The following is a 22,908-nucleotide window of genomic DNA, read 5'->3' on the forward strand; positions in this document are numbered from 1 at the left end:
TGCTTCACTCACAAAACCCAATTACACATCAAATATGGCTTTTGGCGGGAACAAAAAAATCGCTTTGGCGGCCGCCAAAAAAATTTCAATATAGGAAAAAACCCTGCTTTTAGACGGAAAGTTTCAGTATAAAAACTCTGCCGGATGGTTCTGTGGATAAAAACAAAAGTAATCTGTGCATTTTGCAAAGCCGAATTTAATTACCACAGAAGTAATTCGTCTTTGGCATATCACTTAAAAAGCAAAACACCCCACCGAAACCATCTCTACGGGGCCTCGCCAATGTAAATTGCAGGAGTGCGTTCGTGGTAAAATGACAAGATCTGTAAGTGATAAGGTAATGAATGCTTTGGTTATTTGAATAGCTAAAAACTGCCGACCCATCAACATAGTAGATGACGATGGACTGCGGGACATCATTAGAACTGCATCCGGAGACGTCTCATACAATATGCCCTCAAGAGGAACCATCATGTCAAAAAATACACACTTTGTATGACGATGAGAAGGCACGGAGGATGAACACGTTACAGCAAGCGACACACATCGCACTGACAGGGGACCACTGGACTTCTGTGAGCAATGACAACTACTTAGGCATCACAGCGCACTTCGTTGATAAAGAATGGAAATTGCATTCATTCGCACTAACCGTGTCTAAAACTGAGGAACGACAGTACGCTGAGGCATGTGCGGATCATTTTCTCGATGTGGCAAGAGAATGGAAAATCGAGGACAAGTTAAGCACACTTGGCACTGACAGTGCTCGTAATATGGTTGCTGCCGCGAGACTACTTCCATTTGAACACCTGCCCTGCACGGCCCACATTTTGCAATTAACTGTCACAGTTTCCATTCACGGCAGTGGATTTGAAAGTGTCCTAGCTAAATGTCGCAAGATTGTTGGGCACTTTAAGCATAGTCCATCCAACGCTCACGAACTAATGGAACAGCAAGTTGCATGTGGACAGAAACAAGAATCTCTCGTTCAGGACGTTACGACTAGATGGAATTCTACCCTAGAGATGGTCAAGCGAATTCAGCGAAACAAATCTCCACTGACCACTACCCTGGCTCAGCAAAAGAGCAATGTTGCCATGTTGACTACACAGGAGCTCGCCAAACTGCAAAAGCTGGAGGAACTACTTGAACCTTGCAGGTAGATTAATATTATTTTCTCCGTCTCTTGTCTGTTTTCACTATCCCCCAATCTGTACTTCGGTAAAGTTGGTTTTATATTCACACATTCGGACTTCCTGGTTCAATAACTTTGTTAATATGCATTTAAAAAGGATAGTTACAATTATTTTTCAGTACTGACTATAATAAGCAGTACCTACAATCCATTTTTCTGCAGAAGTCGATGTTTTTATAAGGCTTAAAAACACGTTTATGCCTATGGAATGATGTGACGTCATCTCCAACAGAGGGACCATCTACAAAATACTACTTTTCTAGCAAGTAGCAACGACTCATTTGAACTGAAAAACAATGCTTGCTTTTTGTTAAAAACGTTCCAGAGCATGTTGACATATGATACATTTATGATTTATATATTTAATAAACAGTTTGTGCCTCAAGTGTTTTTTTATATTTTTTATTTTTTTTATTGTTAACCAACTACTGTGGTTTCTTTAATGACAAATTAAGTTCAATAGCTTTTAAAAGGCTTGATGGACTGGTCCTGGACACATTGGAAATTCTTAACTTCACCTTAATAAACACACTACAGGTCTTTATTGTGCAGTAATTTTTCCTTATGTGGTCAATTTCCACTACTTCATAATGTGTTGTATCGGTTTCTTCTATGACACACCATTTAGTTCAATAGATTTTAAAAAGCTTGATGGACTATTCTAGAACATTGTGGAAAATATTTATTTGACCCTAAAGAACATACTACAAGTCTTTAATGTGCTATTATTTACTCTAGATGTTAAATTTCTACCATCATTGTTTTCTTTGGGTTTCTTCCAGTTCAATGTCTTTTGAAGAAGACACTGACTTATCCAGGACAAATTGTATAATATTCATTTTAGATTAACACACTACAGCTTTTCAATGTACTATTATTTGCTCTACTATGTGGTCAATTTACACTGCCAGTGTGTTGCATTTGATTCTTCTATTATCCAGTTCTAGCTTTCAAAAGACTCAATGGACTGTTTCAGAACATGTTGGAAAATTTTAATTTGACCCTAATAAACGTATTACAACTCTTTGTTTTGCCATCATTTGCATCATATGGTGAACAAGTACTCTCAACCTATTGCATTCATTTCCTAAATGACAAATTATTCAGTTCAACAGTTTTTAAAATGCTCTGTGGACTGTTACAAAACATGGTGAAATACGTTTATTTCAACCTGTAGAATACAACTATTCATTGGACAATTATTTGCTTTGTATAGGAAATTACATCTCCCAAACAGTTGCATTGTTTTCTTCATTCACCCTTAACATGGCTCAATAAATTGTCATGATTGGTCCAAAATTTTAATTAGTTATAGACATACTGTTTAATGTCTTGATTGAAATATCTTAAATAATATGATGGGTTCAGTCCCATGGACAGTTCTGCAAATTTGAAAACATCATCGCTAAAAGATTAGGACATTTTGAAACTTAAATGCTAAATCAAAACCAACTTTAGAAGATGTAAAACATATCCAGTCGGTTTATTCAACAGGGGCCTCATATATAACCGTTTCATATGCACAAATCCTGTCCTGAAAAAGTCGAACACCACTTCCTACGCAAAAGGTATATATAAATAATAAAACAATTTTTTAGTGGAAGCGGTTGATCAAAGCTATTAGAAGATTTTTAGAAATAAAAATTAATGTATGGCACAAATTACATGTATAAGCCATATCTCATATTTCCATAATGTCTTGTACCTTTGACAGTGGTAAACATGGTGTCGTGAATGAGAATACGCATGGAAATAATATGCAGATAAGGTTATGCATAGTATAACTAGGCATTGTAAGCTCAATATGGTGATTTCTGAGAAGACTGCGTAATGCACATAATCTTGCTCTAACTGGGATTTATAAAAGGATTTTTGTGCAGCTTCTTCTACGCATGGTTTTATAAATCTGAACACTTTTGTGCAGAATCTAGCTTTCGTGCGTACGTGCACTTTTAGGATTAATTCTACGTAAAGTTTTATAAACTAGGCCCCTGTTGTTTGTTGCGTAAAGTCGAATTTGTTTCAGAGCTACAGTACGAAGAAAAGCTATTGAACTCTACACCGCACACTGCTAGTAGAAACTGAGCATCTCAAAATATCTCTATATTGAAGAAAAAAAAATGCTATTGAACTGGTTAATGTGTCATTGAAAAAAACAATAATAAATGTCACTAAAAAGTAATCTGGAGTAAAAAATAAAGTTATTTGTTCCTGCTAGGCTTATTATCTTTATGTTCTAGTTCTACACCCTAAAGATAACGATTTTTGTGTTTCGCTAGTGTTCAGTGTGTTACATGAATACACTGTTACATCACTTCTGCATGTATTGCATTAAAAAACAAAACTTAACCGATGCCATATATAGCCGATTGGATTTACATGTACAAACAGAGAGGTGTACTAGAGCTCATATGATCAGAATTAAATTTGATGACGCTATTTTTATGAATAAAGAAAAGTGACATTCAGCCAAGTATGGTGACCCATACTCAGAATTTGTGCTCTGCATTTAACCCATCCGAAATGCACACACACAGAGCAGTGAACACACACACACACACACACTGTGAGCACACACCCGGAGCAGTGGGCAGCCATTTATGCTGCGGCGCCCGGGGAGCAGTTGGGGGTTCGATGCCTTGCTCAAGGGCACCTCAGTCGTGGTATTGAAGGTGGAGAGAGAACCAAATAAATAACTTAACTGTTAATGCTGCCTCTCTGCATGTTGCTGCTTTTACAGAGATTACCAAAATGGTCTGATAAAGTACTATTTAGCAAATTTTTAGTGTTGACATGTCATTTCAAATCAATAATAAAAATAAATAAAATAAAAAAATTAAAAACCCACACAAGAAAAATCCTTCAAAAATGTTTTAATGTAAACATAGAGTCAGAAGGCCAAAGGTATAATAAACATTGCAGACAGAAAGTGTACAGTTTTTTTAATGCATTTAGCCAAAAAAAGAAAAAAAGAAAAAAAAAACACTGGTACAATGAACACCACATAAATTATATGCACAAAACACAAAACCATGATTGGTCTTTTGGTGGGACCACTATGTTAAGGCAATTTACATGAAACCACCTCTGGCACAATTCACACTGAATCTGAGAACAAAAAGGACACATGTTGTTAGATTTGTTCTTTTTAAATTCACTTCCTATTTTGTCACTACTGAAATCATGACATATTGATTACCCAAATCTCATCCTTTTTGGGTGCAGGTTTTTGCCCACAGATGGAACAATATTCTTCCCTTGAGACTGCAATAATTAAAATGAACATAGGGATATGCTTTTAATAAATGGTCTGTCAAACAAATAAAAAGGACAAAAAAAAAAAAAAAAACTATAATACCTGATGCTAGTACAATGTCTTTTGCCATATTTCTCCTACATTTCTGCATCCAGTCCTTGCTGGGATCTATGTCAATTCTTTCCGGAATTTTTGGAAAGTCTTCCACAATCTGCGCGGCCATCTACACAAAAAGAATTACAAATTAATAATAGAAACCCAGTCTGATGTGGAAAAAGCTGAAAACAAAAGTTAAATTATACAACTATTTTTATTACCTGCATCACAAACACACCACAGCTGTAACCATCCTTCTGAAATGTATGGTCTATTGTGCCAGGCTGCCATTTGGTGTCTACCCAGTCTTCTCTTCCATGCTGATTTCTCCTAATTTTGAAGAATTCCCTGTTGTTGGCCAAAAACAATGCACTGTGATTTTGGTGTTATTCTGCACTCTCCCAAATACACCAACAACAGAGTGTTCTGACAGAGCAGAAAAGTTATAGGTCATTTGAAAAGAAAGCTAATGTACCCAAATTTTTTACAGGCCTTTGTGGCTGCCTCCTTTTCATCATTTCCACATTGAGGGTCAAGCACAAAAATTTGTTCTGATAAAGCATGGACATACTAAAAAGACAAAAGAATACATAAAATGTGCAGAAATGTTAATATTGGAATGTCTTCATGTGTAACAAGTATTTTTCACAAGATATTTATTTTCTAAACTTCCAGTGTACATTATCGACATTTACAGCAGCAATTATGCCATCATATTGCTCAAAGTTGACCTGTATGAGATTCAAACATATAATCAATGTTGTATGTATTACCTAAATACTCAGAATCATAATTCAAGTTTCACTCACTTTTTTTAATCCTTGTTGGGCCAATTGCTCTCTTGTGGCGTTTAAAATTACACCTGTAGTGTAATGACTCAGTTGGTAGAGTTTAGCAGATGCACCCTTTGCATTAAGAATTGCTCTTAGAAAGCATTCAATAGTCTGAAAAAGCGCACATACAAATTGTAATTCAACAACTTTATTCAGTTAGTAATTTGAACATTTACACTGAGTGTATTTGCCAAATGGTGCACTATTATTCCCGATAGACATACCTCTCCAAATAACCAGTCATGGGGCCGCAATGTTTGGAACGCACTGTGATGCAAGAGGTACTCCTGTTTGTGATCAGGGGACCTCAGGATGGCAACAACCAGATCTGTAGAGGGTTTTGTCCATAGCATTTCAACCTACAATAACATCCGCCTATGAATTACTTTCCCTCAACTTCATTGATTAAATGTAGTACACAGTTTTAAATGTTTACATTAATGACAGTATTACCTCATCTTCTACAGACAGGATCTCTGCAGGTAGATTATGCTGGTCCAGATTTGAACCTGTTGCCTGGCTCTTTGCCAGGTCCTTTCCACACATCTGGGTCCTTTGTTTTTTATGTGGAACTGGTATGTTGTGTGGTGCTGAAAAGTATTTGGATTTTTTCCCTGATAATTGCGTTTTCCTTCTCTTCATCCATTTTTCCTGTGAGTGACTGATGTCCATTGGTGGCCGAGGCTTTTGCAAAAGATCTTCAGAGAGGTTGTGCTGAATGATGTGTTCAGTGTATCTTGACTGCAGGGAGCAATGCATTTTTCTAATGAAAGTTCCTGGTCTGAGCTTTTTCTTTCGAATTCATGATGGTATGTTTTACAATTCCAAACCACCTTTCCACATGGCAATTAGTGTCTCTTGTTTTTGTATGATTTTGTTTTTATGTCCTTCTGTCCTTCATGTGGAGCACATTCTAGATGTCTCAACAGCAAACCACTCCACATAGGAAAAATGGCAAGATAGTGGTCAAAGAGCATGTCGATGATACCTGGACAAAAGTATGGATTGTTGTCCTTAGAGAAAGAGGTTTCACTTGCTGCTTGTTCCTTGGCTTCTTCAAAGATCCGTCTGAAATACAGTCTGAAGGGTGAACTACCCACAATTGTAGTAGCATCGTTTCGGTCTTCACAGCCCCATTTTTCCCAGTCTCCAATTGCCATCACTTCATCAAGCTTGCCTTCTTGGGGTTTAACAATTGCACTTTCAAGAATTTGCAGGCTTGCCTTGAGATTTTCACTGCTTTTCGGAGTGGTCAGTACAGAACACAGTGCACTAAAGATACATTTTGTTTCTTCTAGTGAACAGGCATTCTGCAGTCTTGCAAAGGCAAACGTGACAAAGTCTCTCAGACCTTGGTCGTCAGTTTTCTTTGATATTGCCTGTCTGACTGCTTTGAGGATGTGAGCAGAACATATGTGCAGCACAGTGTAAGGCTTCATGTCATCCTGAGCTTTTTTGCCTGTGCAAATATCAAAAGCCCTTTCTAGGTAAGTAGTGATGTTCTCTCTGTTGAAAGCTAACAGAACACTTTGCATGAGAGCCCAGCTATAGTCAGTCTCAATCTGGTGTATGTGCATTTGTGTGTATTTGGACAAATGCAATGTAAATTGCATGAGCCAATATGTGATTGGAGGTACCGAATGCTCATTTGATAGCATTTCACAGATTGGTAGAGGGGGAGCATCCCGACCCCTTCCTGGAAGTGTGAGTGAGTAGTACAGGATTTGCTTTGGCTGATCTGTAATTTTTGAGACCACTCCTCCAGTAGCATCCAGATAAAGGGACACAGGAAGCCTACTGCGTAAATGGTCTACAAGAATACTGATTCCAAGCTCAGTGTACATATGAACACCAAAGGGGTCCATGCTAAAATGTTGTATGTATCCTGGTAACTTAAAAAATCTGGTGTCACATCCTCTTAGTATTCCTTGCATGAGATGTATTTCCATTAACACATCAGTGTGGAGTAGTTTTTTATTCCTAAATTTCTGAGCGGATTACCTTCAGCACATTCCTGTTGAGGCAGCTGGACATATTTCCACACAAAAGTTCCTCTTTGGGTGTGGTTTTGAGTGTGGAGTAGAAATAATGACTAGGTCCACGTGTAATTGCTCTTGCAAGTGCTCCTCTTTTGAGGTTTGTTGCTGGCCTAAACCTTTTCTCACCCACTCTATGATTTATTTGTCCATGTTGATTGACCAGGATCTTTACCATTTTGCACATTCTTTCAGGCTTGGTTTTCAGTTTGAATTTGTATTTTGCCTGGCATGATGAGAATGTGCAAATTGCTACAATGTGTAAATAGGGACATTTTGTTTTCCGGCTGTGGGCAGATTTTATGTTCTGATATTTAAAAGACAGAGTGCAACAGGGATTTTCTCTTTAAATGCATTATAGAGATAGTGCGTCCAGGGTGGCCTTAATTTAGTGGAACCTTTCGAAGGTCTTATTTTGTTCCATTCCTTTCTGTTAAGAGTGATTGAAAGCTGTTTACGCACCTTTTGTGCTGTCCTGTAAACATCTGGACCAGCATCTCCCAATGGTGCATTCTCACTCGTTTCAGTTCCTTCCAGTTTCACTCTTGTATCCTCTGGGACAATGTTATTTAGATCACTATCCTCAGTTGCACTCTCTCTTCCCAGGTCTGCTGTGTCCTCCTGTGAATCCATGTTGTTTTGGACAATATCTGCCTCAGTGTCCTCTTTCCAACTCATTATCATGTCTATGGCAGATCAGATTGAACAGTAAGTGTATATTCATGAACATTTTGACATGAAAATTAGATAATTATGGTCAGCACTTGTTTTGATTAAATCTGAACAATATACAAAAAGTTCAAAAGTTTGGGCACCCTTTGCAGAATCTGTGAAAATTAGATTAATTTTCAAAAAAATAAGAGAGATCATACTAAATGAATGTTAGATTTTATTTAGTACTGTCCTGAGTAAGAAAAAAAAAAGCTGAAATTATTAAAATAACCCCACTCAAAAGTTTGGGAACCCTTGGTTCTTAATACTGTGTTCTGTTACCTGATGATCCTCGACTGTCTTTCTGTTTTGTGATGGTTGTGCATGAGTCCCTTGTTTGTTCTGAACAGTTAAACTGAGCAGTGTTCTTCAGAAAAATCTTTAAGGTCCGGGCAGATTCTTCAGTTTTCCAGCATCTTTGCATATTTGAACCCTTTCCAGCAGTGACTGTATGATTTTGAGATTAATCTTTTCACACTGAGGACGACTGAGGGACTCAAACACAACTATTAAAAAAGATTCACACATTCACTGATGCTCCAAGCTTTTGAACACGATGAAGATGGCCAAATTTGTCTAATTTTTTTTAAATATAATTTTTTTCCATTTAGTTCTGCCCTTCGTAAGCAACAGAAGATACATGTACGTTTCCCGGTACACAAATTAAGTACAATTTACCTTGATCTTTAAAATCCAAAAGTTTTCATGATGCTCTTAATTAATGCATCTCGTTTCCTTCTGGAGCATCAGTGAATGTGTGAATCTTTTTAAATAGTTGTGTTTGATTCCCTCAAATGTCCTCAGTGTGATAAGATGCATCTCCAAATCATAAAGTCACTGCTGGAAAGGGTTCAAATATGCAAAGATGCTGGAAAACTGAAGAATCTGCAGGACCTTAAAGATTTTTCTGAAGAACGCTGCTCAGTTTAACTGTTCAGAACAAACAAGGGACTCATGCACAACTATCACAAAACAGAAAGACAGTCGAGGATCATCAGGTAACAGAACACAGTACTAAGAACCAAGGGTTCCCAAACTTTTGAGGGGGTTATTTTAATAATTTCAGCATGTTTTTTGTCTTGTGGACTAAGTGTTAATATCTTTTATGCACAATATCTTACTCAGGACAGTACTAAATAAAAAAATTACATGCATTTAGTATGATCTCTCTTATTTTTGGAAAATGACTCATTTTCACAGATTCTGCAAGGGGTGCCCAAACTTTCGAGCCCCACTGTAAGAATAAATAAATGCTGGTACACATGTTAAATGGAAATAAAAGTCTGGTGTGGTATCAACAGTGGTTTTAATATCTTTGTCCACGATTAATATATAATGCGATTTACAAGGAAGCAAAACATTATTTTCTTTTATAAACAGTCTGTTAACATTTGTTTATGGTTAGAGCGAATACTATTTGGTTTGATAGTATGATTCTTAAAGCAATTTTTTTTTTTTTTAACAATAAGTTGGGCCACAGCTAAATTGTGTTGCAGGTACAATATATACAATTGCTGTTGGATGACAATTATAGAGGCAAACAAAACAACTTACCTTCATTTGGCATAATGTCTCCTGGCTCCAGTGTTGTTTGCTCACTTTTGATGGTTCATGGTTAGTTGGTCCCTAACACTATTTCTGTTATTGGTCCATATGACCCATAACCAGTGACGGTTTTTTTTCTTTGTGTCCTCACCAAACAAAGCAATGGATACATCTGACCAAATGTCAGATGAATATCCCTGTTCCCTGTTTAAAATATCAGCTTTCAAAAACTGAAACACAACAGCTTCCCTTTCCCTCCTGCCTCTGCCCATACATCTGTCCTTTTTTACTACTTTTCCTTTTTTATGTCTACCCATGTTGATGGGGTTTGACCTTAGTCTTTTTACTCTTTCGTTGTGCTCTAAACAACCCACAGTATTACACCTTTTAAATTTGGCTTATCTAACACCTGCTGTTCATCAGATGATTGCTCCAATTTGTCATGAAAGGATAGAAGTACCTCCCACAGAGGTACGTTCCCACAAAATGATGTTATGTGAACAATACTAATAAATAAATAAATAAATAAAAAAGGATTCAAAGGATTCTGCAGAATAAGATAAGTTGTCTCAATAAAAAGCACATTGCATTTAAATCTTTATTTGGACTTTAAACACACCATTTATTAGATTATTTAGTTTTCAATATAAGATGACACAGCCTAATGAACATACTTCATGTTGTTGAATGAACCAACTTAATATTCTCTCTTTTATACTTTCCTGATGTATTTAGCATTAATTTTATATTGAACTCACACAATATCATTCTATATGTGCACTGAGTTAGTTTACAGCTTTGCAGGACTGTTACTGTCCATGGTGCTGAAAAAAAAGAAGAAAATAGGGACATGCCATCCAGCTAAGTATGGTGACCCATACTCAGAATTCGTTCTCTGCATTTAAACCATCCAAAGTGCACACACACAGCAGTGAACACACAATAGCCAGTTTTAAGAAACTGTTAAAAACTCATCTTTTTAAAATTGCTTTTATGGAATGTCAGTAATATTCTATTGTGTTGTACTGTAATTAGAATTTTATGGTTTATAGTTTAGACTCTGAATTGCATTTGTTTTTATAGTTTTGTATTTTATTTGTTTGTAGCCCTTTTTGTTCTAGAAAAGTGCATTATAAATAAACTGCATTATTATAACATACACCCGGAGCAGTGGGCAGTCATTTATGCTGCGGCGCCCGGGGAGCAGTTGGGGGTTCAGTGCCTTGCTCAAGGGCACATCAGTCGTGGTATTGCTGGAGCCAAGACTCAAACACACAACCTTAGAGTGAAGAGTCAAAGTCTCTAACCACAAGGCCACAACTTCCCCATGTTTATGTTATTAAAACACTCAGAAAACAACATCAAACAGAATGTTTATTTGGACAGGCGCTTCAGTGACTTTCACATCATTAAAACTTTCTCAATTTGACCATGTGTTGTGTTGGTTTCTTTAGAGACATGTGACAAACTATAAACCAGTTATTCTGAAGTCATCATTTTAAATATACTGAGCATATATAGCCCATTGTCCCCTTTTTTTTTTAATTTAAGTGTCAACTTGCGATCATTATAATGTTACATTGTTCACCGGGTATGACTAAACGGAATGGATTTGGTCCATATTTTTTAAAATCAGTAGTTCCCAAATTCCAGGAGGGCCCCTAGTAATGCAGATTTTGTAAGTCTCTTTGATCTGTTACCTTAAGACTGCAAGTGCTGATTGAGGTGTGCCAGAACCGGACTGGGTGGAGGAGCACTCATCAAAATGAATTGATTTTAGCAAAGAAAACCCTACCTCCCAACCAACAAGTCATGAGGCCTCAATGATTAAAATTACCTGTGATGCAATGGGTTTTTTAGTTTCCAATCAGACGTTCTTTAGAATTCCAACATAAAGATTTGTAAGATCTGCAAGTGGTCTCATTAGTTAAGGGTGAGTTTATGACCATGCCACATATTTGGCCTCACCAACTGTTTACTTAGGTTTTGTTATTTGTACTTTACAGGCACCCTCTAACAACAAACACACAAGCCAAGGAGTTAATGACTTTATTAAAAGGGTGCATATTTGTTTAATAAATACAATTTAAACAATTTATGTTACCTGAGGTTAAGGGTGCTCTGGTCCATAGGGTTAGTAGCTGCACTCAATGCATCAGCAAACAAAAGGGAGACTTGGTGTCCCAGTGTCATCTTTATGCTGTGTCACAGGAAATTGGTTCGAACCATTATGCTCCTTAGAGGGTAATCTTTATTAATATATTTTTTTCTTGTTTATTCATTTAATTTTTTTGCCTTGGAAAGTTAATTTTTTTTGTATGTTGATTATTAGGTTTGAAACATTCATGAAATAATTGTTGATTGTATTTGATTATTTAGTTGTTGTCTTCTATTATGTTTTGGTTGAGGCTAATAGTTAAGCATGTTTTAGGGGTAGCTTTGTTTCTTTGCATCAGACTACAAGGAAAACAAATGTTGTAATTACATGATATATTGTGTGTGTTTAACACAAGATTAACACAGGGAGACATATTTTAGGATTATCCTCTGTGTAAGGATTTACAGAGGTTTCTTATATTGGTTATGTAGTGTTACCATTTTGGTGAAGAGTAGAGCATGTGGTTAGGTAGAGGATGGGAAGAAAACTTTAGGAATACGTGTACTGCATGTTGTTTGACTATTTACATTCAAGTGTATAGTGAGAGCGAACTTCATTAGCTTCATTAGTACGTCACTTTGGATAAAAGTGTCTGCTAAATGCATACATTTAACTAGCACTTAACTATAAATGTCTGATTGAATGTGATGTGTATGCAAGAAAGCGGTACATAATTATCATTGTGATGAGTGGGGTGCAACTGAGGTCCACCGAAGTGAGGCTTGGCAGCTCCCGTGGCTCTTAGCCCCACCCCACTTGTCGATTTTTTATTTTTAAGCTCTACAAACAAAACAAAAAATGTTGTTTGTTTTTCAAATGTTCTGTGGAAAAAAGTTCCCTCAGATGTTTTGAGTATTGTTAACTTATCAAGTTTAAAGTGAAACAATGGGTTAGTAAGCCTAAATTGGTTGATTTATGCATAGTTCATTATTGTTAATGGGCCTTGAATATTAAGAATTATTTTATATGTTATTTATAAATACCCCATTAGTTCTTGAAACACATCTTCAGATGCACCTGAACACATCATCAGTGATGTTACCTTAAAATTAATGACATCTATATTCGTTATTATTATTATTATTATGAAAATATGACAGCAACTTACTCACATTGTTACAAAGATATAGTGCCCTCCACAATTATTGGAACCCCTGTTTAAGATGTGGTCGTGGACTTCTAAAATGTCTCCTTTTTTAAAAAACATAGAACTCAAATGCCAAAAAAAAAAAGAGAAAAATCCAACCTTTTATTTAAGTTCATTACTTTGGTTGTAAAAAAAAAAATTCACACATTTAGAAAAACATTTTTTACTCATGTGTCCCACAATTATTGGTACCCCTGATGTTAACACTTTGTACAAGCCCCTTTTGCCAACAAGACAGACCTAATCTCCTCCTATAACATTTCACAAGATTGGAGAACACAGAGAGAGGGATCTTTGACCATTCTTCTTTGCATAATCTTTCTAGATCATCCAGTGTCCTGGGTCCTCTCTTATGCAATCTCCTCTTTAGCTCGCCACACAGGTTTTCGATTGGGTTGAGGTCTGGGGACTGAGATGGCCATGGTAGGACCTTGAGTTTGTAACTGCTGAACCATTTTTGCATAGATTTTTCCACATGTTTTGGATCATTATCCTGCAGAAAGACCCAATGACAACCCATCTTCAGCTTTCTGGCAGAGGCCATCAGGCGTTCATAATGCCATGGACCCTAACAAGGTTCCCAGGGCCTTTGGAAGAGAAACAGGCCCACAGCATCACAGATCCTCCACGATACTTCACATTGGGCATGAGGTGCTTTTTGGCATACTCATCTTTTGTTTTACGCCAGACCCACTTAGAGTGTTTGTTGCCAAAAAGCTCAATCTCATTTTACCAAAGCACACAATCTCAGTTGAAGTCCCAGTGCCGCTTAGCAAACTCCAGACGTTTACTTTTGTGAGTGTTAGTGAGAAAAGGCTTTTTCCTTGCATGCCTCCCAAACAGCTTGTTGACATGTATAGAGCGACTGATGGTTGTTTTGGAGACTTTGTGACCCCAAGATGCCACTCTTTGATACAATTCTGTGACAGTGAGCTTAGGACTTTTTTTTTACTTCTCTTACCATCCTCCTCACTGTTAGTTGTGGCAAGATAAACTTGGGACCTCTTCCAGCCTTGTTTGTCATTGTTCCAGTTGTTTTAAACTTCTGAATGACTCCTCTGACTAGATACGTGCTAGATAAGTTAAGGCAAGTGACTATTTTCTTGTAGCCAATGTCTGACTTATGAAGGTCGACACACATTTGCCTTATTTGAATGGTGTGTTCTCTTGTCTTTGCCATGTTGACAAATGGCTAATTCAAAGAGAATTAGGCCTCTGTGTCATGTCATATTTATTTGTCATATACAATAATTGTGGGACACATGTTTTCAAGTGTTTTTTTTTCCTAAATGTGTGATTTTTTTTTATTTTTTACCACCAAAGTAATGTACTTAAATAAAAGGTTGGATTTTTCTCTTTTTTTGCATTTGGGTTCTATGTTGTTAAAAAAAAAAGGATAATTTTTAGAAGTACACGACTACATCTTAAACAGGGGTGCCAATAATTGTGGAGGGCACTGTATGTAGTGATCTTCACATGGGTACCAATTGTGTGGTATACACAAGACACTAGAGGTGGGTTTGGTCCCTCTTCATTTCAGGTGTGTGTGTGTGTGTGTCAGAAGACCTATCTGTCCTTTTACCTAAGGGCACCAGGTAAGGAATATCACCTTCACAATATCAAATGATCCAAATTGATCATACAATAAGAAAAATTATTAGCATTGGATGAAGGATGGTTTTTCTAAAGGGTTTTGAGATTTGATTTGTGATTACCAACACAAGAAAGACACAGTTATAACACAAAAAAGCAAAGAAAAGAAAAGAAAAGAAAAGAAAAGAAAAGAAAAGAAAAGAAAAAAGTTAAAAACTAAACATGCAATGAAAAAAGTACTAAAGTACTAAACAATGTTAATGACAAATGTAAATGACAAACACTACTAAGGAATAGCAATTATATTTTAGGGGTGTGAAAAGTTGAGAAATGTGAAGATCTCCTTTGTTCTAGCCATTTTTACCGCATGGCCAGCAAAATTGCATGCTGCATCTGTAGGTCAAAGGGATTTATTTTGAATGTGTTTCCATTAACAAATATTTTTGCTGTGGTATGTAGGCTATTATGAGTTTGTTTTAGTGCAACTATAAAAAGCAATGCACTTAGCTTATTATCATATGGAACATGGAAAATGTACAAAACATGTTCTTCATAAACATGAAAAATTCAGAACCATGGACAGTGACAGTTCTGCAAGACTGTAAATATTGATCAGTGAATATGGATTATGATAGTGAGTGAGTTTAATGTTAGATGAATACTGAAAACAGCATTAACCTAAAACATAGTCAATAATGTTGCATACCTCATTAATAATAATAATAATAATGATACATTTTATTTATATTGCACTTTTCTTATACCCAAAGCGCTACAAAAAACACAGAAGAAAAGTAAATAATAAAAAAAATGAATAAATAAAAATATAAAGAATACAACAAGAGGTAGAATCCAGTGTCACCAATCAAGACACAAACACCTTCTTAAAAAGATGGGTTTTAAACCATTTCTTTAAACTTGTTATTGTTGGGGCATTCCTAACAGTTAAGGGAAGTGTATTCCACAACCAAGGGGCTGCCACAGAGAAAATGGTGCAGTTTCATGAACTTCTTAGCCTGCAAGAAGGCTGTTTAAGGAGAAAAGAGTTGGCGGAGAGGAGAGATTGAGAGGGCATATATCATAATTAAATCACACATATATACATATATAATGGTGCAGTTTCATGAACAGCTTTATATGTTAAGCAACAATTTTAAAATCAATACGGGCATGGACCGGAAGCCAATGCAGGTTCCTAAGAACCCCAGAGATATGCTGACGAGAAGGAGTATGTATAAGAACACTTGCAATAGAGTTCTGTAATGTGTTGCAGTCGCTTAATAGACTTTGCAGGTAGGCCAAGATAAAGGGCATTATGATAATCAACACAATAGGGAACAAGTGCATTGACAAGCCTTTCTGCATCAGGTAATGAAAGAAAAGGCCTAATCCTGGCAATATTCCTTAGATGGAAAATTGCAGATTTTGAAATGCACTTGATATGTGCTTCAAGTGTCAACTGAGTATCAAAAATTATACCAAGGTTGGGAACTTGAGGTAACGGAGATACTTCATTATTTTCAAGGTGTAAACTAAAATTTCAACCATTACAGGCAGCTGCATGGGTACCAATTAAAGAACCTCTGACTTTACATGACATTTACATTACATTTAAGAAAATTGTGCTACATCCATAATTGAATCTCCTGGCGACAGTGAGATAGGGTTGCTGATATACCAGTGATATTAGTTTTCGTGCTAATATAAATCTGAGTATCAACAGCATACAAGTGGAACCCCAAACCATGCTTTCTAATAATCTTCCCTAAAGGAAACATGTAAATATAAAAAGTATCGGGCCAGGAACAAACCTCTGAGGAACACCATGAAATAGCTTTCCAATGTTAGATTTATTGTTTACTAAAGTGACAAACTGTGTACGATCAGTGAGAAAAGATTTAAACCAACTCCAAGAGAATTACCAAGCCAAGTCTGAGTCTCTCAATCAATATAGAGTTGCACACACAAGGCTGCACTCAAGTCCAACAGCACCAATAGAGTAAGGGGCACAAGAGTCAGCAGAAATGAGGAAATCATTCATAACGCGGACCAAGGCAGTCTCAGTACTATGTCCTATTTGAAACCAAGATTGAAAAGGTTCTAAAAGATCATTCATGGACAAGTGAGAATGAAGTTGTGACACAACAACACATTCCAGAACCTTAGATTAGATATAGGCCTGTAGTTAGACAGATCAGACAAATCACATCCAGGCTTTTGAAGAATTGGTGTGATGGAGGCAAACTTAAGGGAAGCATTAACAATGTTCAAAATAAGAGGAATGATAGATGACAGACACTCTTTGAGAACGTGAGTTGGAATAGGATCAAGAGTACAAGTAACAGAATCCATCGTCATAATGAATTTAAAAATGTAATCACTGGTAACCATTTTAAAACTCGTTAGTTATTGAACTGAAGTTCAATAAAAAGTTATTGAACTGGATGCTGTGCCACTGAAGAGCCCCATAGAATACAGTGATGATAGAAATTGAACATCTAGAGTAAATAATATTGCATTAAAGACTTGTAGTATGTTCTTAAGGGTCAAACAAATATTTTACAACTTGTTTATGAGCTGTGTGGCCGTCCTTGCAAAAGTTATTGAACTGGATGCTGTGCCACTGAAGAGCCCCATAGAATACAGTGATGATAGAAATTGAACATCTAGATTAAATAATATTGCATTAAAGACTTGTAGTATGTTCTTTAGGGTCAAACAAATATTTTACAACTTACACTGTAGCACTTGGTCCTTCTTTTCAAAAGTTATTGAACTGGATGTTGTGCCACTGAAGAACCCCATAGAATACAGTGGTGATACAAAATCGAACATCTAGAGTAAATAATATTGCATTAAAGACTTGTAGTATGTTCTTTAGGGTCAAACAAATATTTTACAACTTGCACTGTAGCACTTGGTCCTTCTTTTCTAAAGTTATTGAACTGGATGCTGTGCCACTGAAGAGCCCCATAGAATACAGTGATGATAGAAATTGAACATCTAGAGTAAATAATATTGCATTAAAGACTTGTAGTATGTTCTTTAGGGTCAAACAAATATTTTACAACTTACACTGTAGCACTTGGTCCTTCTTTTTCTAAAGTTATTGAACTGGATGTTGTGCCACTGAAGAACCCCATAGAATACAGTGATGATAGAAATTGAACATCTAGATTAAATAATATTGCATTAAAGAATTGTAGTATGTTCTTAAGGGTCAAACAAATATTTTACAACTTGTTTATGAGCTGTGTGGCCGTCCTTGCAAAAGTTATTGAACTGGATGCTGTGCCACTGAAGAGCCCCATAGAATACAGTGATGATAAAAAATCGAACATCTAGAGTAAATAATATTGCATTAAAGACTTGTAGTATGTTCTTTAGGGTCAAACAAATATTTTACAACTTACACTGTAGCACTTGGTCCTTCTTTTCAAAAGTTATTGAACTGGATGCTGTGCCACTGAAGAACCCCATAGAATACAGTGATGATAGAAATTGAACATCTAGAGTAAATAATATTGCATTAAAGACTTGTAGTATGTTCTTTAGGGTCAAACAAATATTTTACAACTTGTTTTTGAGCTGTGTGGCCGTCCTTGCAAAAGTTATTGAACTGGATGCTGTGCCACTGAAGAACCCCATAGAATACAGTGATGATAGAAATTGAACATCTAGATTAAATAATATTGCATTAAAGACTTGTAGTATGTTCTTTAGGGTCAAACAAATATTTTAAAACTTGCACTGTAGCACTTGGTCCTTCTTTTCAAAAGTTATTGAACTGGATGCTGTGCCACTGAAGAACCCCATAGAATACAGTGATGATAGAAATTGAACATCTAGATTAAATAATATTGCATTAAAGACTTGTAGTATGTTCTTTAGGGTCAAACAAATATTTTACAACTTACACTGTAGCACTTGGTCCTTCTTTTCTAAAGTTATTGAACTGGATGCTGTGCCACTGAAGAACCCCATAGAATACAGTGATGATAGAAATTGAACATCTAGAGTAAATAATATTGCATTAAAGACTTGTAGTATGTTCTTAAGGGTCTGACAAATATTTTACAACTTACACTGTAGCACTTGGTCCTTCTTTTCAAATACTATTGAACTGGATGCTGTGCCACTGAAGAACCCCATAGAATACAGTGATGATAGAAATTGAACATCTAGATTAAATAATATTGCATTAAAGACTTGTAGTATGTTCTTAAGGGTCTGACAAATATTTTACAACTTGTTTATGAGCTGTGTGGCCGTCCTTGCAAAAGTTATTGAACTGGATGCTGTGCCACTGAAGAGCCCCATAGAATACAGTGATGATAGAAATTAAACATCTAGAGTAAATAATATTGCATTAAAGACTTGTAGTATGTTCTTTAGGGTCAAACAAATATTTTACAACTTGCACTGTAGCACTTGGTCCTTCTTTTCTAAAGTTATTGAACTGGATGTTGTGCCACTGAAGAACCCCATAGAATACAGTGGTGATAAAAAATCGAACATCTAGAGTAAAATAATATTGCATTAAAGACTTGTAGTATGTTCTTTAGGGTCAAACAAATAAAACTTGCACTGTAGCACTTGGTCCTTCTTTTCAAAAGTTATTGAACTGGATGCTGTGCCAATAAATAACCCCATAGAATACAGTGATGATAGAAATTGAACATCTAGAGTAAATAATATTGCATTAAAGACTTGTAGTATGTTCTTTAGGGTCAAACAAATATTTTACAACTTACACTGTAGCACTGTGGTCCTTCTTTTATAAAGTTATTGAACTGGATGCTGTGCCACTGAAGAACCCCATAGAATACAGTGAATGATAGAAATTGAACATCTAGAGTAAATAATATTGCAATAAAGACTTGTAGTATGTTCTTAAGGGTCTGACAAATATTTTACAACTTACACTGTAGCACTTGGTCCTTCTTTTCAAAAGTTATTGAACTGGATGCTGTGCCACTGAAGAGCCCCATAGAATACAGTTATCATAGAAACTGAAAATCTAGAGTAAATAATATTTGATTAAAAGACTTGTAGTATGTTCTTTCGGGTCAAATAAATATTTTACAACTTGCACTGTAGCATTTGGTCCTTCTTTTCAAAAGTTATTGAACTGGATGCTGTGCCACTGAAGAGCCCCACAGTGATGATAGAAATTGAACACCTCGAGTAAATAATAGCACATTAAAGACTTGTAATATGTTCTTTAGGCAAACAAATATTTTACAACTTGTTTTGGGGCAGTGTGGTCGGCTTTTCAAAACCTATTGAATTGTATGATGCATCATAGAAGAAACCCGTAAAACACAATGATAGTACAAATTGAATTTATATGTAAAGCACAAATTATTTATAATACATTTTGTAGAATGTTTCCACTTGTTTTTGAAAGTGTTCACTCAAAACAAACATCCTGTTTGCTGTCAAGCTTTATGAGTACTTGTCTATAAGATTCAAGATTCAAAATTTTTTATTCGTCACATACAAAATTATATATAGCATATATAACCAGCAGTGAAATGTGAGTCAGGTCCGCTCCATGGACAGTGCAATTATTAAAGAAAACAACACAGATGAAAATATACATAAATATAGCTATGTAAGAAATGAAATAAAAGTAAACAATAAAAATGTAAGAATAAAATATAAAAAGATGTATATTGTAGAATTAAATATTGAACGCAAAATAATGTGCATGAATGTAAACTGTAGTATTAAATATTAAGATGTACAGGGATGTACAATGTGCATTTATGCATTTTACTGTATTCTTAAATATTAAGATACACAGGAATGTACAAGAAGCAAATGTGCAAACAGGGTGACACTGTCAGTGTTTTCTATGTGAGGTAGTGGATAAAGTGAAAATGATAAAGTGAACATTAAGTGGAGGCATGAGGATGTTAAGAGGCTGGTTTAGAGTTAAGGAGCCTGATGGCCTTGGGGAAGAAACTCCTCCTGAGTCTCTCGGTTTTTGCCATCAGGCTACGGAAGCGCTTACCAGATGGCAGTGAAGTGAATAGATGTTTACTGGGGTGGATGAAGTCTTTGATGATTTTTGCAGCTGTACTTCTGCAGCGTTTGAGGTAGATGTCCTGCAGAGAGGGGAGAGCAGACCCTGAAATGCGCTCAGCTAAGCGCACAACTCTCTGCAGGGCTTTGCAGTCATGACTGGAGCTGTTTTCCCATACCACACTGAGATACACTGAGTCAATACACTTTCTATAGCCCCAGAATATAAAGTTTTCAGGATTGCTGGTGAGACCCTGAATTTCCTCAGCCGTCGCAGATGGTACAGTCTTTGCCTGGCTTTATTAACCTGTGTTTGAATGTGAGTAGTCCAAGTCAGGTCCTCCGAGATGTTTACTATAATCTGACAGAATTAGTACCATGGACAGTGATATCTTTTGCAGGACTGTAAACATCAATGAATGCACATAAATTGTGATATTATGAGAGTTTAATATTAAATTAAGATATCATACAACAGGGACACAGAAAAGTGTATCCATTCTTTTCATTGACCACATGTAGAATGCTGTTACAATGTAAAGTCTTTATCACACTTAAAACCACAGAAACAGAGTTGAATAAAACAGCAAAAGACATGCACTGCAGTATATTCTGTAGGGTCCAAACAAGATGTTCCAATTTGATTTGAAGTAGTCAACCCATGCTTTCAAAACCTACTGAAAAATATCATACATCTTTGTTAAAACAAACACACCAACACAGTTCTTGTTAATTTTGAAGCAAATAAATAAATAAATATAAAATAAATAAATAAATAAATAAATATTTATTTATGTTCAGGAGATTCCAGGAGATTTCCCACTTGTCTGGATTGTTACTAAATAACAATTAATGTACGGTCATTCTTTTTTCATTTCCTAAACATTATTTAAAACACAATTATTATAATCCAATTTTTATTGTTGTTATATAAAAATCTATAGTATTAGAAGACATAATGTGAGCGATATAGTTGGCTAAAATGTAGCTGTCTGTTTGCACTAATGAAATAAAATTACAACTTTTTAGACGGTCCCTAACGTATATGCCACACTACGTTGGATATTCAATGGACGTACGCCAGTAAGTATGCAATTAAAACAATACTTGGCCATTTTGATCGATTGTGGAAAGTGTAGTAGGTTGAGAATCATGTCGCTGAATAGAATTAGCCAAAAATTACTTTATTGCACATTAAATTAGAAAGTTATTGAACCCGGAAGTCCGAATGTTTGAATATTAATCCAACTTTACCGCAGTCCAATACGTGTGTGCCCGCTGCCAAGGCATGCTGCGTAAAACAAAAATAAAAATAAGTTAAGATTAGTGTAAAACATTATTAAAAAGGTGAAGAAGAAATAAATATGGTGTTGAACAATGTAATGTAAATAAAATACAATTGTGTGTGTTTGTGTGTGTGTGTGAGAGAGAGAGAGAGAAAGAGAGAGAGAGAGAGAATGAGTGAGTGAGTGTGAGAGTGTAAGTGTACATGTTACATACTGGCACAAAATTAGTTTCTTTGCATTTAATAGCAACATCTTGTGCTTTCCATTGCAGATATGTAACTGAACTGCTGGGAGGAGAGCAGTACATCTCCTGCTCAGTGGTATTGCCAGCCTTGTGCCACTTGTTCAAAATTATGGAGTCCACAGAGGATGACTCCAGCCTATGTAGTTAAATTAAAAAATGATTTTACTTCAGACCTATCTAAAAGGAAGGACAGCACTAATCTCACATGGCTAAAGATCGCTACTGCAATTGACCCAAGGTTTAAAGACCTAAAGTGTCTTCCCAAAGATGAAAGGAATGAGGTGTGGGCTTCACTAAGCAAGCTGTTAATGGCACAGAGTCCTGGAAAACAAGAGTCTAAAGAGACAACAGACCAACAGCCACCAAAGAAGAGAAGGATCTCCGTCTTGCTGGTTTCTTCTGATTCAGAGTCAGATGAAGAGGAAGAGTCCATAGAACAGTGTCTTAACCGCTACAAAGCAGAGCCCAAATTGCACATGGAGGGTTGTCCACTACAGTGGTGGAAAAAAGAGAGAAGCAACACATGCAAGGCTGGCACCAATAGCATGCAAGTATCTGTCAAACCTTGCTACAACGGTGCCTTGTGAGAGACTGTTCTCACTCTCAGGTCACATCATTAAAAAGAAAAGGGCCACATTGTCCCCTGATAATGTCAACAGACTGGTCTGTCTCAGCAACTGGCTGAATGTAATGTTCTCAACTCTCAGCAATACAACGTTACAATGAGTACAATTGTTTGTATTCATTCCTTTATTATTATTATTTTCCAATTTCCATA

General features: G+C 36.2%; 1 protein-coding gene across 1 annotated transcript; it reads left to right on the forward strand.

Moving 5' to 3' along the window:
* The first annotated feature begins 258 nt into the window (after nucleotides 1–258).
* LOC109103818 (E3 SUMO-protein ligase ZBED1-like) lies at nucleotides 259–22,717 on the forward strand. The gene is made up of 3 exons (XM_042722981.1): nucleotides 259–1,159; nucleotides 22,158–22,270; nucleotides 22,398–22,717. The coding sequence occupies exons 1-3, from the start codon at nucleotides 396–398 to the stop codon at nucleotides 22,715–22,717; spliced, it is 1,197 nt and encodes a 398-aa protein (XP_042578915.1). The 5' UTR covers nucleotides 259–395.
* The last annotated feature ends 191 nt before the right edge of the window (nucleotides 22,718–22,908 follow it).

The sequence above is a fragment of the Cyprinus carpio genome, chromosome B4 (assembly GCF_018340385.1).
Source record: "Cyprinus carpio isolate SPL01 chromosome B4, ASM1834038v1, whole genome shotgun sequence".
In the NCBI taxonomy this organism is placed as follows: Eukaryota; Metazoa; Chordata; class Actinopteri; order Cypriniformes; family Cyprinidae; genus Cyprinus; species Cyprinus carpio.